Here is a 13,767-nt window from a genome sequence, read left to right as displayed (position 1 = left end):
TGTCAAGCAATGGCTACTTAAGATCTACAGATTCCTCTCTTCGACACTTCTTCTATCAACTCACAATTCGATCAAACAGTCAAACAGTCGCTTCAACAACCACTCACTCACTTCAACAAACTCTTTTCCAATCAAACTACCTACTTCGTTCTCAAAATGCAGTTCTCTACCGTTACCGCCATGATGACTTTCATCCTCGCTACCGCGACCGGGTAGGCTAGGCCCATTCTCTTTTGCCTATCCGTACTCTCTTTCCTTCTGCACTTATTATCACGATGAGGCACATGACATGTAGTTTCTAGAACTTTGTGGCTAACAAACCACTCATTAGTGTCACTGCCAAGCATCACACTCAGCTTCACTGCATCACTGCCTCCGGCAGCGGACAGTTCATCTTCCCCTTTCCCGTAAGTTCTTACTTCCATCTCAAGATTTGATGCACAAAGACAAAGAAACTGATGCTGGATTAGAACGATGCTGCGACCAACAAGGTCTGCCCTGGCTTCTGCTCCGACTGCACGCTCGGTGATGATGATGGTCACCGTGTCTGCAACTCTCCCGGGAAGCAAATGGACGGCAATGGCTTCTCTAACGCCTGCATTGCTGCTGGTGCCAATGGTAGCGACTAGGGGGCTTTTATAGTCTAGCTCGACCTTATGCTTGAGCTTTCTGGTGTAAAGTTATAGTTCAGACTAGATAACTTACATTATACCTGCTGCCAGGTTTCCGTGAATCAATGGGTCATATCTCATACAACAGCAGCTGCGTTTGTGGGCCTTTTTGGAGCTCTTGAGTTTGTGTTCCGCATGCCACTTGTCTCTTCACTGCCAGAACTGCGACTCCTATAATCCTGTCGTTGCCGGGTCGTGCTATCTTTCGTCTCTGTGAGTTCGTTTCAAGAGTAATCATACAGCAGGTATGTGAGGCCGGGCGTTTTGCAGTTAATAATAAGCTTCAGAGATCCTTACCAAGATGCGCTACCCTTGGCCTTTAAGTGAACCTCTGCAACCTTGCTTATTTCCTCTTTGGGCCACAGCAAAGTACTTAGTAAACCCTACCCAAACTTAAAGAGGTGTCCGGATGGGCCGTATTTGGTCCGGAAGGCAACTGGTAATCCACAATAAGCTTGGCATGGGTACAGTGGGCAGATATTCGGGACCTAGGTTGCAGAATGCGAGGCCTTAAACTCACTGTAGAGTCTCTTCTAACCAGGAGTTACGTTTCTGCGCGGAAAAAAAATGACAACTGCCGCATACCCGCTTGCGCAATGTTCCACGGGATGGCATCATTCTCAACACCCCCGGTAAGACGTATAGACGATATGCAGAGGAAAGACCACCAGCCAACCACGGTTTATGGATGTCAAGTCGAGATAAGGTATCGGGAAAATAACTACATCTGTTCTATTGCCGAACCTCTCGCCATGGGTGTGGGAGTCTGGATCGTTGTCGGGGAAAGCCCGACCCACGCCTGCCGGTGATGTGCTCCGATCCGGCGTTGACGACTTCAACAAGGCACTATCCGAGGTTTCGTCGAAGTTCACCATAATAAATATCGATTTCCAAAGAAGATGATGATGTCTTGGAATCTGAAGTTTCGTCCGCGACTGTTGCAAGTCCAAGTACGACGTCATTCACATACGCCATGTCAACTCCGTCGATTCGCCGTTGGTACCATTGGTTCGCACCGACTGACAGCCCTGAAGAAAGAAAGTTGATCCTCAAACTTGACTTCCTCATCGTGCCCTATGCTTTGTATGTCCCGATCTTTCTGCATGCTATTTTTGACAAGACTGACAATACATCCGCAGCATCATCTATTGGGTCAAGTACATCGACCAGATCAACATCAGTAGGGAATCCTTCAAGACGAATTCTGAAGGGTTCCAATTGCCGCTAACAACAACATAGACAATGCGTACGTTTCTGGAATGGCCGATGAGCTCGGCTTCCACGGCAATGAACTTGTCCAGTTCCAGACCATCTTTGTGGTGGGCAACGTAGTCGGTCTCTTGCCGTTTATCTACCTGTTTCCAAGAGTTCCGATGCATGTGCTTGTTCCGACCCTAGATCTGGGTTGGGGACTGTTTACTCTGCTACAGTATCGCGCCCAGAGCTACGCGGAAATCATGGCATATCGGTTCATGGTGGCCATCTTCGAAGTGAGTTCTTCTCCTCTACCCCATCCGTCTCGGCTGGAGGCTGACAGATTACATAGGCCTCTTACTTCCCGGGCGTCCACTTCGTTCTTGGTTCATGGTATCGAAGCGACGAAATCGGTCGAAGAGGCGGCATATTCTACATCGGCTTGACCCTGGGCACCCTGACAGCATCCTTACTGCAAGCCGCAGCAGTGACATACCTCGACGGAACCCACGGCCTAGCCGGCTGGCGCTGGCTCTTCATCATCAACGCAATCATCACACTACCTCTCGCGGTAATCGGATACTTTGTCTGGCCCGGAACGCCTGCGAAGCCAAACAAGCTACTAATGAAGGAGTCCGAACTCGAGCTGGCACGCTCGCGTCTGGAAAAGGCCGGCGCATCAGTCAAGAGCACACCCTTCTCCTTGAATCTTTTGAAACGAGTCTTTACGAACTGGCGGTTTTACGTCTTGATCATCTGGGATATACTCTTCTTCAACACTAGTGCAAATAGCGCTGCCTTCTTGCTGTGGATCAAGAGTCTCGGCAGATACAGTACCGCTCAGATGAACAACCTGGCCGCGCTCAGCCCCGGGCTGGGAATCTTCTTCGTGCTGTTCATCAATTTTAGCGCAGATCTGTGGATTGGGCGACCAGCTGCGATCACTCTGGCGTCAGCGGTCAATTTTTCGGGACTGGTCATATTGGCGATCTGGAACGTGCCGGAAGCCGCAAAGTGGTATGCGTTTAGCACCACGTACTCTGCGGTGGCGGTCTCCTCGGTGCTGTACGGATGGGCCAACATCATTCTCAAACACAACATCGAGGAGCGGGCTTTGACATTGATCCTCATGACGGCCATCGCCACATCCACAAACGCGTGGATCCCGCTGTTTGTGTACCCAACTGTCGAAGCCCCAAGATTTCCCAAGGGCTATGTGTACTCAGCCGTCATGGTTGTGCTGTTGGTCATCATGACGCAGGTTGTGAGGATTTTGCTAGGTTCTCATGGGTAAGCGCGCTTGATCATGAGCAGTTGAAGGCCAAAAGCTAACTTTGTGCTAGGGAGAAGAGGATACGCAAAGCTCAGAACAGTGATGGTACTGAGGTTTCCGGTGACGAGCAGCCATCAACGACCTACCAGACGCCTGAACAGAAGGTGCCTACGCCTGTAGTTGCGGCAGTCTGATTGTGCGGTCATGATGAGCTCAAAGAAAAGGAGCAGACGAAGTTAATCACTAGCAGGTTGTACTTTATGGGAAGCTGGTACTCGTCGACGAAGGTGGCAACGACAGTGACGTCTTCATGGCATTCCTGTATGAGAATGATCCCTTCATGTCCATAGTTGCATAACATTAACATTTCGAATCAAGTAAAGCAAATTAGACGCCTTTTCCTAATGTGGCATGAAATCTGAGCGAGAAAAGGACTTTGGACGATGGTGGTAATGATACGAGGCCACATCGATAGCTTGCACATTAAACATGCATACTGCCTCATGACCTGAAAACAAAGTCAATTTGTGATATCTTCTAGCTTTCATCAATTCATCGCAGATTACAGTCCTCTACCGCAACCCGTCCTCTCACAAGCGACCTAATATCCCTCCCTCTTGTTCACAAGATTAGCCAGCTTCTTCCCCTCACTCAACCTCTTCAAATTCAACTCCAAAATCCCCAAAACCCTGTCCCCGTAACTCGTAGACAACCCGCTAATATGCGGCGTAATCAACAGATTCTTCGCCTTCCAAAGCGGGTGGCCATCAGGCAACGGCTCCGGATCCGTAACATCCAGCGCCGCGCCACGAATCGTCCCCTCCTCCAGCGCCGTAATCAGATCATCCGTATTGATAATCGGACCACGCGCGATATTTGAAATGAACGTCTTCTTCTCCGCCAGGATGCCAAACTCCTCAGCTGAGAGCAAGTGACTCGTCTTATCCGTCAACGGCGTGGCGACGACCAGCAAATCGAGCCCGGAGCCCAAAAAGGCGTGCAGGTCGGCCTTGGAGGCGCCCGAGAACCATTTGGAGGGGAACTTGCCCTCTGGATCGCCGAGACCGGGGGGCGTGTAGGAGTCGTCGCGCTTGGATTCGGGGGTCGGGCGCGGGTGGAGGGTGTAGGCGTGGACTTTGAAGCCGAGGGCGGTAGCGACGCGGGCGGTTTGTCTGCCGATGCTGCCGTAGCCGAGGATGCCTCTGTGGATTTGTTAGAAATGGGCCCTGGGGGGTTTGGGTATGAGTGAGGGGCTTACATTGTGCGGCCGACTGCGTCTTCTACGAAATCGTTGCCGCGTTGCCAGTGGCCGGAGCGGTAGTTGTCGATGTATTTAGGAACTGGGCGTTGAAGTTAGATGAGTGATGCCGGGAATATCTATGATTGCGATGAAGTATCTCTTACGTTGATGCTGGAACGAGAGGAATGTCGTTATAATCCATTCAGAAATCTGAGGTCTAGAGTCTTCACGTCAGTATGAAGCTCATGTCTAGAAATCTGAAAGACAAAGCTCACCCATGGACACCATTCGCCGTGCAAAAGCTCACATCCGTATCCTTGAATAACGGGTCCTTGAGAATGTGGTTGGCGCCGGCGCTTTGGAGCTGGACGTAATGCAACTTGGGCGCGTCCTCAATGGCGGGCAGGGCGCTGCCAGTCAGCAGGATCGTCACGTCCTTCCACTCGTCATGGTTGAAGCTGTCTTTCGGTTTCCTGTCGGCCCAGCCTAGCTCGTGATGCACCACCTTCAGGTCGGGGAACTCGGCGCGCACCCTGTCCAGCCATTCCTGCGGCAGCGGGAACTGCGAGAGAACAAGCAGCTTGTGGCCCTTGAGGGTCTTGTTCGGTGGCGGGAGGAGCATGATCATTGGTGTGGTGGGTTGTTTTATGAGGGACGCCTCAGTGGGAGAATCTCAGGAGTGAGAGAAGAGGTTGGGCGATAAGCTTGGTTTTATAGCTTATAAAGCAAAAGCTGAGGTAAACTCGGGATGAGATGAAAGCCGTTTGTGTGAGTTTGAGAATCTGAGAAGCTCCGACGGGATTGGGAGGGGTTTGGTTTCGTTTCAGCTGATGATCGCAAAGCAAAGCAGGCCAAGCTTCTCAAAGCTCCAACCGTCGCATTTTCAATCCCACCATCGGCATCTTTATGGGATTCGTCGGGGTGCGGGGAGCTGGTTTGCGCATCGCAGGGTCGAATTGCGCAACAGGCAGGTCGGAAAGCCGCCGATGCGACCGATGGCCGGGGTGGGGGGACACCAATGAACCAAGCCGAGGACCTTAATTCTTACTACTCTCACTGTAGACCTCTGTGGGGTGAGAGGACGCTCTTGGGGGTTCAGACGGCTCGGTCAATGGCGTGCGGGAACATTGTCCATGTCATCATCACTGGGCAAGGATAAGGACAGTCCTGGTCCAATTGTGAAGCGGCATTGGGTGTATTAGCATCAACTTATCAATCCGTCCCGGACCGGTGTCGGCGACGGGCGGGAGGTATGGTGTTGGAGTCTATTCTCCCGCCGGACATCACTCTCAACTCCCGTTCCAAACGCCGGACCTATGCATTTTAAGAGGTTAAAGACGCCATTGAGTTTTGAACGAGAGGAAAACTCACATTCATCTAGCAGTACCTGCATCAATGATTTGACTTATGACAGTGTTATAAGTCATTCGACCGGGGTCTTCGGAATGAAACGTTGATGCTTTGTAATTCACGATAAGACTGATTTGGCTGCTCAACTCCACAATCACAAACCATGCTCTTGGCGATTTCATTTAGGACACTTTATCGATCAAATGAGATGTTATAGATACTCATAAAGACTCATAATGGCTTCCTCTTCGTGTAGCCCAATGAGTACGACCATGAGAGGCTATATGAAACATTCAAGCAGGCGGTGAAAACCACGACTCGATTCTGCCGGGACAACTGAGGGGGACTTGCATACAAGCTTCCCCACCACATGACATGAGGCGCGCCCTTGACGATCGTTCCTCAACATCTTATGAGTACATCTTAGAATATAGTAGAGATACAAATACTGCCTCTCAATCACGATATTTGAGGCTCTGCTAGTCTTTCATATCGTAGTCTTGGTCATCATAGAATTACAATAGCAACCATCTTGTACACCTGAAGATGGCATCTGTCCGACACGCCCGCCGGGAGGGTAAGGCACTCCATCCCCAGAACGACGGGGCAGACGAGACCAAGGACTAACACCCCACCAGATATCCCCACCATCCTAAGCCTCATCAAAGAGCTCGCAGACTACGAGCACGAGCTCGACAGCGTCCTCGCGACAGAAGAGACCCTCGGCGCCACTATCGCCTTTGCGCCCTCGTCGCCCCAGACGACGACCTACACGCCAGGCAAACCCCAAACGGAGCCCACATCACCGTCCAAGCCCGCGCGGTGCCTCCTCCTCTTCAACGAGGCCGGCGAGGGCGTCGGCATGGCCCTCTACTTTTACAACTACAGCACCTGGCGCGCCAAGCCGGGCGTCTACCTCGAGGACCTCTACGTGCGTCTGTCGGAGCGCAAGAAGGGCTACGGCAGGCGATTGCTCGTCGAGCTGGCCAAGGAAGTCGTCGCCATGGAGGGCGGGCGGCTCGAGTGGTCCGTCTTGAAGTGGAATGAGCCGAGTATCAAGTTTTACGAGTCCATTGGCGCAAAGGCCATGAACGACTGGGTTGGCATGCGCGTCGATGGCGACGCCTTGCCGAAGCTGGCTGGCTTGCTTGATTCGTGAGAGAGTCAGACTCTACCGAAAGAAAAGATATAGTTACAATCATATAATACATCGTTAAAGTGTAAGATCAGCAACGCAGCTGCTCCAGAGGACACCTTTCTGAGATGCTCTGCCTCACTATCTGTGGTATTCATTTACCTCTTGTTAGGATGATCCGGCCATTGTGGTATTCGGACTCTTGATTCTGTCGTCGTTCTAGCCTCCCAGGGCGTCTTTGGATTGATGGATATGTTAGAGGCGGTGTGACGTCTATCGTACCAAGGACTTTGTCCGCCTATGTTGATGTCAAAGATGCTCGCCTCGAGTCACTCGAATTGGTGTTTTTTGTGTCTCGCTGCCTATGATCTCTAGACTTGGAGAACTTGAAGTTTCCAAAGCTACCTGCCGTGCTGTCGACTTGACGTGGAGGTCTGGATGGCTTGGAATGCTTCAAGTCACGGGATCTTGCTTCAATGTCTCCAGGTGTTCTGGGCTTGTCGGGATCAGGCGACTTAGACCGAGGCTCGCCAGTCGCACCGGCTCCACCACCAGAACTGACTTGCTCTGCACTTCTAGACTGAGCTTTCTCATCCTCAGGCATAGTGCTGCTCGTCGTTGTAGACTCGTGTCGCTCTGGCTTCGGTACGCGGCCTTGAGCATCGACGCCTTCGAAGAAATGATGATGCGTCGCAGTGACCACGGGCAGTTCTAGTTCCACACGACCCCACACAGGCCTTGCCGCTTTGCTTTCGGCCCCCTTCATGTATGAGGTTGCCTGCCACATCTTGAGATATTCGCGCCGCACAGCACGCTTGGAGAAGGCGCTGCGTTTGACATTCTCAATTTGAAGTCGATCCGTCTTCTCATTGTGTTCAAGACGGAGGCGACGTGCTTGCGAATATGGCCCAAGGTCCTTCTCGCCGGTGAGCAATTCGAGCTTTCGTTGAGTTGATCGTTCAGTCTCACGAGCAGGGATGTGGGCGGAAGATTGCCACTCCCACGGTTCCCGCGATTCCCGCGATTCCCATTCGTCTCCATCGTTGTCAGAGAGTATCGAAGACCGCTCGCTGGTCATAGCATCTTGAGGCGCTTCGACGGGGCCGCCGGCGATAGGCCGTCGTTGCAACATCCTGTACATCTCAGGAGGCGCCTCTCCAGATGCGAGCTGCTGTAAAGACTCCCAATCTGCTTGCGATACCGGAGGCATGATTTTGTCGGCCTGGGCCTTCCAGAACTTTCTTGTGAGTTTCGTCACTCTCCGTAATGCGACTGGACGGCCCCAGCCGTCCTTCTCGGGTACATCTTTCTCTGGATCAAGATCGCCGATTGTGCCTCTAGGAAAGGCGGCGCCCGTGGTGTTGCGCTGGTGACTCTTTTGCGCCCTGAGGTATCGATCCAGCTTGGGGAGGTCCCAATTTTCCTCCATGGGACTGAGATGTTGCCGAAGCCAGGGCGTGGGCTCGTCCCAGGTGTATTCGCGGTTCCAAGGATGGATTTTGGCGCGCTTTTCCATCATCTTTTTGTGCTGTTCCTTTTTCTTTGCGAGCTCTTCTAGCTTGGCAGGGTCGGCCTTGGGGTCCGGCGCCTTTTGGACAAATGAGGCCATAAGCTCGCGGCGGGATTTGCCAAGTCGGCCGAAGGCATGCCACATGACACGTCGTAGACGGGCTTGATCGCCTTCAAGGGCAGCCTGGAGCACAGGAAGCTTGTGTTTTGCGTCGGCAAGGACCTTTTTTCGCCGGTCCTCTTCCCTTTCTCGAGCTTCTGCTGGGTTGAGGGATTCGGGAATGTTGAGCTCGCTTTCAGCCATTCTGTCTCGCTCGTCTCGAAAAGCAGTCCGTATGCGATGGTCGAGGAACGGTCGTATTGAGGGAGGAAAGTAGGTGGCAGAGCGCAGCAGGTGACGGTAGACATGCAACGGCTGCGCTGGCCGTGGCAGAGGTATTCGAGTCTGCATTGTGGCAGTATCGGTGAAGGTCCTCGTCGCAAAGGACGGACGGACGGGAAGGCGAAAGAGGGAGGAAAGGTCAATCGGAGGGTGAGGAGGTTAGGGCGAGATCGGTCTTTTCTTCATCATGGTTGTTGGCAGGTCGGGCAGAGACGCATGTGCGATGTCGAGCAGGATGCATGCAGATGACAATGCAGAGGATGGGAGCATCAAGCTATCCGTACCTTACGAGAAACTGCCCTGACAGGACCTGCACCGTCCTCTTGCGCCGCTGCTGCCCGTTGGTTCGTTGGTTCGGCTGGGCTGAGTCCGACTGGCCCAAGCTCCGGAGGTGGGGCCTTTTTACCCGGTTGTTGCTCGGCTTCCCTCACTTTGAAAATGAGAATTCACAAAGACGAGTGAGAAGAGACGGAGTAGATGTAGGAATAGTGACATGACTTTTGTCTAAAAGCCAAAACCCAAGGCGCTGTCGTACTTCCTACGCCAAGTGCAAGATTAAGTTCCTACTCAGAGACTGATGAGAACAATAGGGAAGGTGAGCTGTCACTTGATTATCCGTGACTGAGAGCATTGCACATGTTGTATGGTACTCCGTACGTACCTTGCCTCATGAAGTGACGGGTGATTGGATGAGTGGGAGACTTGACATGAGCGTATTGACTGCCCCTCCTTCTGCCATGAGAATCATGCTTGAGTTCCATTCCATGACCCCTCGGGGCGGGGGGAGGTGGCAGAGACGCGATAAGAGGTCTGATAAGTGTGGCCGTGAAGGGAAGCAGCACAGTGAGACGCGTCACGCCCTTTCCTTCCACTGTCAAGAACGCGTTGAAGGGGAGCAGAGGCCTAGGGGGAACCTTCCGCATCCTGGAGCCCGGCGCACAGTCAGAAAGATACGTTCCTAAGATACCCCATCTTCGCAGCTTAGGTAATAGGTGATACATCGCTGAACGGAGGAATGGTGGCCTGTGCTTCTCGCTTAACGAATGGGAAAGCACCAATTCTCCCCCTCCTCCCCTGTGCCTCCCTTCCCAAGTTCCCGCCCTTGAGTCAGCCGTCTCCCGCACCCTTCCACCACTTCCAGGTTCCCAGCACAGGTGCGTAAATTGAGACGCGCGACACGCTCACATCGCAAGACACGCCCTCGCGAAACAGACACGTCCCCAACACCGTTAATTGAAATTCCCATTTCGGGCCCAGTGCCGCGGGCCCTTTTTCATTTTCGGACCCGGCAACCAAAGCGACGAATACTCGCAGTTGTGAACTCTGTCAGATATCCACTTGCTCTCCAGTCTGCCGTTGTCTGGACGCTCCAATCTCAACCTCATCCTTCTTCCTTTGGTGGCACTTTTTTGCGCCTGTCTGAACCTCAAATCCACCGCCTCTTTCTGCTCTTGGCTCGAACCCGAAAGACACCTCTCTCTCTCTCTCTCTCTCCCTTGGAGAATAGCCGCCTACCACCCAAACCTCGCCTTTGCAGCCTTCCACTCACAACCCACGACTCTACTCTGCTGCTGCTGGTCCCTCCAGCTGCCCTGCTTTGATCTTCCATCTTCCGTCGTTACTGCTACCTATGGTATAGCTACTGCATCCGCATACCTAGTATAGTAAGGTACCCAGCACAAGGCACACAAAGCACCCGGTCAAAGGTGGCGCAACGCAAAGCACCGCAAAGCAACGCACCGCACAACGAGCCCCCAACCAAAGACCAAAGGGAACAAGACGGCCGCGGGTGCACGCATTTCGCATTTCGCATTTCGAATCAGCGCAACCCCCGAATCCACTCTATACCCTCTTCATCTTCTCGGCCTCTACAACGACAAGACCAAGCCATACTTCTCAACGTCGATTGATCGCCTCACTTATCTAGAGCTCTGTTCCTCTACAACCCCTCTCGCCTCCTCTCCGCCTACCGATCACATCGCCTTACCATCGGTTGCTCGCTTCCAATGTGCTAGCGCTGGCACATGTCTTCGACCACCCTCACAACTAGCCAACCCTCCCACTCCCTCAATTCCCGCCGCAAATCCTCCTTGTCCACCGCCCGACACCACGATAATCGCGGGAATCCCGCTTCCACAGCAGTGATGCCTTCCGCATCGCAATCACAGCCATCATCCCAACAGTCCTTCACAATGAGCCAGCAATCTCAGGGCGGCTATCGAGCCTATGGAGGGGACTCGAGGCTCGCCAATGAGGCCCCGCAGATTTACAGCGTAAGTACCGGCCCTGCTTGTGGTCGCGCTACCCCAATGTCGCAGTTCGCCATACTGGACAGTCGCACTGACAAGCGCAACTAGGCCGTCTATTCCGGTGTTGACGTCTACGAGATGGAAGTCAATGGTGTCGCCGTTATGCGCAGGCGGCAAGACAGCTGGCTCAATGCCACACAAATCCTCAAGGTGGCCGGTGTCGACAAGGGAAAGCGCACAAAGATACTCGAAAAAGAGATCCAGACTGGCGAGCACGAAAAGGTCCAGGGAGGATACGGAAAATATCAGGGCACCTGGATCAAGTTCGACCGAGGCGTCGAAGTCTGCCGTCAATACGGCGTAGAAGAGGTCTTGCGCCCCTTGCTGACGTACGATATGGGTCAGGATGGAGGAGTTGCAGGCCGAGGAGACTTCAACACCCCGACCAAGGAGCAGGCCATGGCTGCGCAGAGGAAACGAATGTACAATGCCGGGAACGAGGCAAGGACGAACGCCATGGCCGGTCTCAACGGCACCTTTTTTAAGAATATTTCAACCACTGCGTCGCACGCTGTCGCTGCTATCAGCAAGGCGCGATTCGACTCACCCGGCCCGAGAAGCCGTAACGGACCGACCAAGGCGCCCAGCTTCAGCCGCCAGAGCTCTATGCAGAATGGCGATGACTTCCCGGGCAACTCACAGCAAAGCTTCGCTTCCGACTACGGTAACCAGAACGACTCGGCCTATTCGACCCAACAAACAAGTCAGCAGTTTGATGGCCCAGAGCCGCCTAGGAAGCGACAGCGGGTAACCATGACGCCGCAAGACAGCTTTGGATATAACAACAACTCTATGGAGATGTACCAGAACCAGTTTCCCGGATCGCCCACAGAACCCAACGAATCTTTCATCTACTCTCAAGCTAACGCTCCGCCACACGACGGCCACAGCCCTCTGAGCCCTCTACCATTCGAAATGTCTCCCGATGCGGAAGCGAAGCGTAGCATGCTCATGAGCCTTTTCATGGACTCAGCAACCTCGGATCAGTCAAAGCATGAGATGCTGCGAACATTAGCCCCCATTGAGCTGGACATGCCTATCGACCAGCAAAGTCACACTGCCCTACACTGGGCGGCTACATTATCACGCATGTCTCTCTTGCGGGCACTCATTGCAGCAGGAGCCAGTCCTTTTCGAGTCAATGCCTCTGGAGAGACCGCTCTGGTTAGGGCATGTGTTGTGACGAACTCTATGGACCTGGGACAGTTCCCCGATCTCCTCGATGTTCTCGGAAGCACTATCGAGGTTCGCGACAGCAAGGGACGGACCGTTCTGCACCATATTGCTATGACGAGCGCTGTTAAGGGCAGAAATGCAGCAAGCCGGTATTACCTAGAAAGTCTCCTGGAATGGGTCGTGCGGCAAGGCAGCAATCCTAACGGACAACTCGCTGCCAACGGCAAGGGAGAGAGTGCGCCAGCCAGCTCACAATCCCAGCCATCATCACAGCCCAAAATGGGTATCGCTCGCTTCATGTCGGAGATTGTCAATGCCCAAGATCATGCCGGCGACACGGCCTTGAACATCGCAGCACGGATAGGCAACCGAAGCATCATCTCACAACTGCTAGAGGTCGGCGCTGATGGCGAAATTGCCAACCGCGCTGGTCTGCGGCCCGTAGACTTTGGCATTGGGGGTGAACCTGCAGATGAAGCTTCCAAGATCATCAACGGAGCCAATGGCAACGCAACAAACGGAGATGTCGAGAAGAACGGACTCGTCAGCAGTGAACCGACAAAGGAAAGCAGTGATGATATTATTTCATGTAAGTCTAGTGTTCCCCTTTTACCACATCACCAAACTGACATTCCATCAGCGATTACACATCTCCTTACCGAAGCAAGCTCGACTTTCCAAAGCGAAGTGAAGTCAAAACAGGCCGTCATCGAGTCTCTCCACACCACCCTCCGCACAACATCAGCCCAACTAGGTGAGGCCAAGAGAAACCTCGAGGCCATGCAGGCAACTCTACGCAAACAGCAACTCGCGCGGCAAAAAGTCTCAAACCTGAGCCACGCTCGCGAGGAAGAACAAGTGCGCCTCACGCAGGATCAGAACCGGGCGGGACGAACGAATGCCCTCTCATCGTCATGGGAGACGGAACTCAGCGCGGCGCTCGAGACGGCCGGCACGAATGGCGAGGGCGGCCTTTTGCCCTCGGCGGCGACCCTCAAGGCGAGGTTAAGCGCCGTGTCAGCGAGACGAGACGTCACGCGCAAGATGGCGGGCGCGCTCAAGGGGAGGAGCAAGGACCTCGAGGTCAAGTACCGGCGCGTGGTGGCCATGTGTACGGGGGAGCCCGAGGACCAGGTCGATGCTGTCGTTGATGGTCTGTTGAGGGCGGTGGAGAGTGAAAAGGGCGAGTTGGAAGTGGAGCGTGTGAGGCGGTTCCTCGGCGGCGTCGAGGGTGTGGTGCACTAACATACCATAGTTGGTGGTGTCGCGTCTCGAGGGAGAAAGAAGAAGTGCTCTCAGGAGAAAGAGCTATTTTGTGTGGATATTGTCATACCCCTATGTTGGAGAAGCATCCTTTTTTTACTCACGCCAATCCGACCGTTTTGGCAAGTATTCATATGTTCGAAGAGAGGAGCGGTGGTCTTTTGCCTGGTTTTATTTTACTCGATGGCGTTTGAGGGGAGTGAGGGAGGCAAATCAGGAGATGCGCGCGCGAGGCTCAGCTCAGAATATCATGATATTATTTATT

General features: G+C 53.3%; 6 protein-coding genes across 6 annotated transcripts; 4 read left to right on the top strand and 2 right to left on the bottom strand.

The window, feature by feature from the left end:
- Positions 1-156: 156 nt before the first annotated feature.
- On the top strand, positions 157-629 carry HER10_EVM0008749 (uncharacterized protein; the record flags this gene model as incomplete). Its single annotated transcript, XM_035478259.1, has 3 exons — positions 157-212; positions 332-407; positions 471-629. 3 exons carry the CDS (start codon positions 157-159, stop codon positions 627-629), a joined length of 291 nt encoding a protein of 96 aa, XP_035327085.1.
- A 1,015-nt stretch (positions 630-1,644) lies between these two features.
- Positions 1,645-3,332, top strand: HER10_EVM0010249 (uncharacterized protein; the record flags this gene model as incomplete). Its single annotated transcript, XM_035479715.1, has 6 exons — positions 1,645-1,754; positions 1,811-1,851; positions 1,911-2,056; positions 2,102-2,161; positions 2,218-3,155; positions 3,209-3,332. The coding sequence occupies 6 exons, from the start codon at positions 1,645-1,647 to the stop codon at positions 3,330-3,332; spliced, it is 1,419 nt and encodes a 472-aa protein (XP_035327220.1).
- Positions 3,333-3,679: 347 nt separating this feature from the next.
- Positions 3,680-5,532, bottom strand: HER10_EVM0008045 (D-isomer specific 2-hydroxyacid dehydrogenase). The gene is made up of 4 exons (XM_035477581.1): positions 4,654-5,532; positions 4,543-4,595; positions 4,397-4,478; positions 3,680-4,340 (listed from the first exon to the last, which is right to left on the bottom strand). The coding sequence occupies exons 1-4, from the start codon at positions 5,004-5,006 to the stop codon at positions 3,740-3,742; spliced, it is 1,089 nt and encodes a 362-aa protein (XP_035327031.1). The 5' UTR covers positions 5,007-5,532; the 3' UTR covers positions 3,680-3,739.
- A 600-nt stretch (positions 5,533-6,132) lies between these two features.
- Positions 6,133-9,118, top strand: HER10_EVM0007347 (acetyltransferase). Its single transcript, XM_035476906.1, has 2 exons — positions 6,133-6,305; positions 6,367-9,118. The coding sequence occupies exons 1-2, from the start codon at positions 6,275-6,277 to the stop codon at positions 6,885-6,887; spliced, it is 552 nt and encodes a 183-aa protein (XP_035326983.1). The 5' UTR covers positions 6,133-6,274; the 3' UTR covers positions 6,888-9,118.
- Positions 7,162-8,823, bottom strand: HER10_EVM0005389 (uncharacterized protein; the record flags this gene model as incomplete). Its single annotated transcript, XM_035475010.1, has 1 exon — positions 7,162-8,823. The coding sequence occupies one exon, from the start codon at positions 8,821-8,823 to the stop codon at positions 7,162-7,164; it is 1,662 nt and encodes a 553-aa protein (XP_035326853.1).
- Positions 9,119-9,892: 774 nt separating the features above from the next.
- Positions 9,893-13,729, top strand: HER10_EVM0011274 (uncharacterized protein). Its single transcript, XM_035480710.1, has 3 exons — positions 9,893-11,027; positions 11,112-12,828; positions 12,880-13,729. The coding sequence occupies exons 1-3, from the start codon at positions 10,779-10,781 to the stop codon at positions 13,482-13,484; spliced, it is 2,571 nt and encodes an 856-aa protein (XP_035327294.1). The 5' UTR covers positions 9,893-10,778; the 3' UTR covers positions 13,485-13,729.
- The last annotated feature ends 38 nt before the right edge of the window (positions 13,730-13,767 follow it).

The sequence above is a fragment of the Colletotrichum scovillei genome, assembly GCF_011075155.1.
Source record: "Colletotrichum scovillei strain TJNH1 chromosome Unknown Contig00011, whole genome shotgun sequence".
Taxonomy (NCBI): Eukaryota; Fungi; Ascomycota; class Sordariomycetes; order Glomerellales; family Glomerellaceae; genus Colletotrichum; species Colletotrichum scovillei.
This window is presented reverse-complemented; position numbering and strand designations above follow the sequence as displayed.

Coding starts and splice junctions, on each gene's coding strand:
- HER10_EVM0011274 (XM_035480710.1), top strand. CDS start 10,779: ATGTCTTCGACCACCCTCACAACTAGCCAACCCTCCCACTCCCTCAAT. Junction 11,028..11,111: donor AGGCCCCGCAGATTTACAGC/GTAAGTACCGGC, acceptor AAGCGCAACTAG/GCCGTCTATTCCGGTGTTGA. Junction 12,829..12,879: donor CAGTGATGATATTATTTCAT/GTAAGTCTAGTG, acceptor ACATTCCATCAG/CGATTACACATCTCCTTACC.
- HER10_EVM0008045 (XM_035477581.1), bottom strand. CDS start 5,006: ATGATCATGCTCCTCCCGCCACCGAACAAGACCCTCAAGGGCCACAAG. Junction 4,596..4,653: donor ACGGCGAATGGTGTCCATGG/GTGAGCTTTGTC, acceptor TGAAGACTCTAG/ACCTCAGATTTCTGAATGGA. Junction 4,341..4,396: donor GACGCAGTCGGCCGCACAAT/GTAAGCCCCTCA, acceptor ACAAATCCACAG/AGGCATCCTCGGCTACGGCA.
- HER10_EVM0007347 (XM_035476906.1), top strand. CDS start 6,275: ATGGCATCTGTCCGACACGCCCGCCGGGAGG. Junction 6,306..6,366: donor CCGACACGCCCGCCGGGAGG/GTAAGGCACTCC, acceptor ACACCCCACCAG/ATATCCCCACCATCCTAAGC.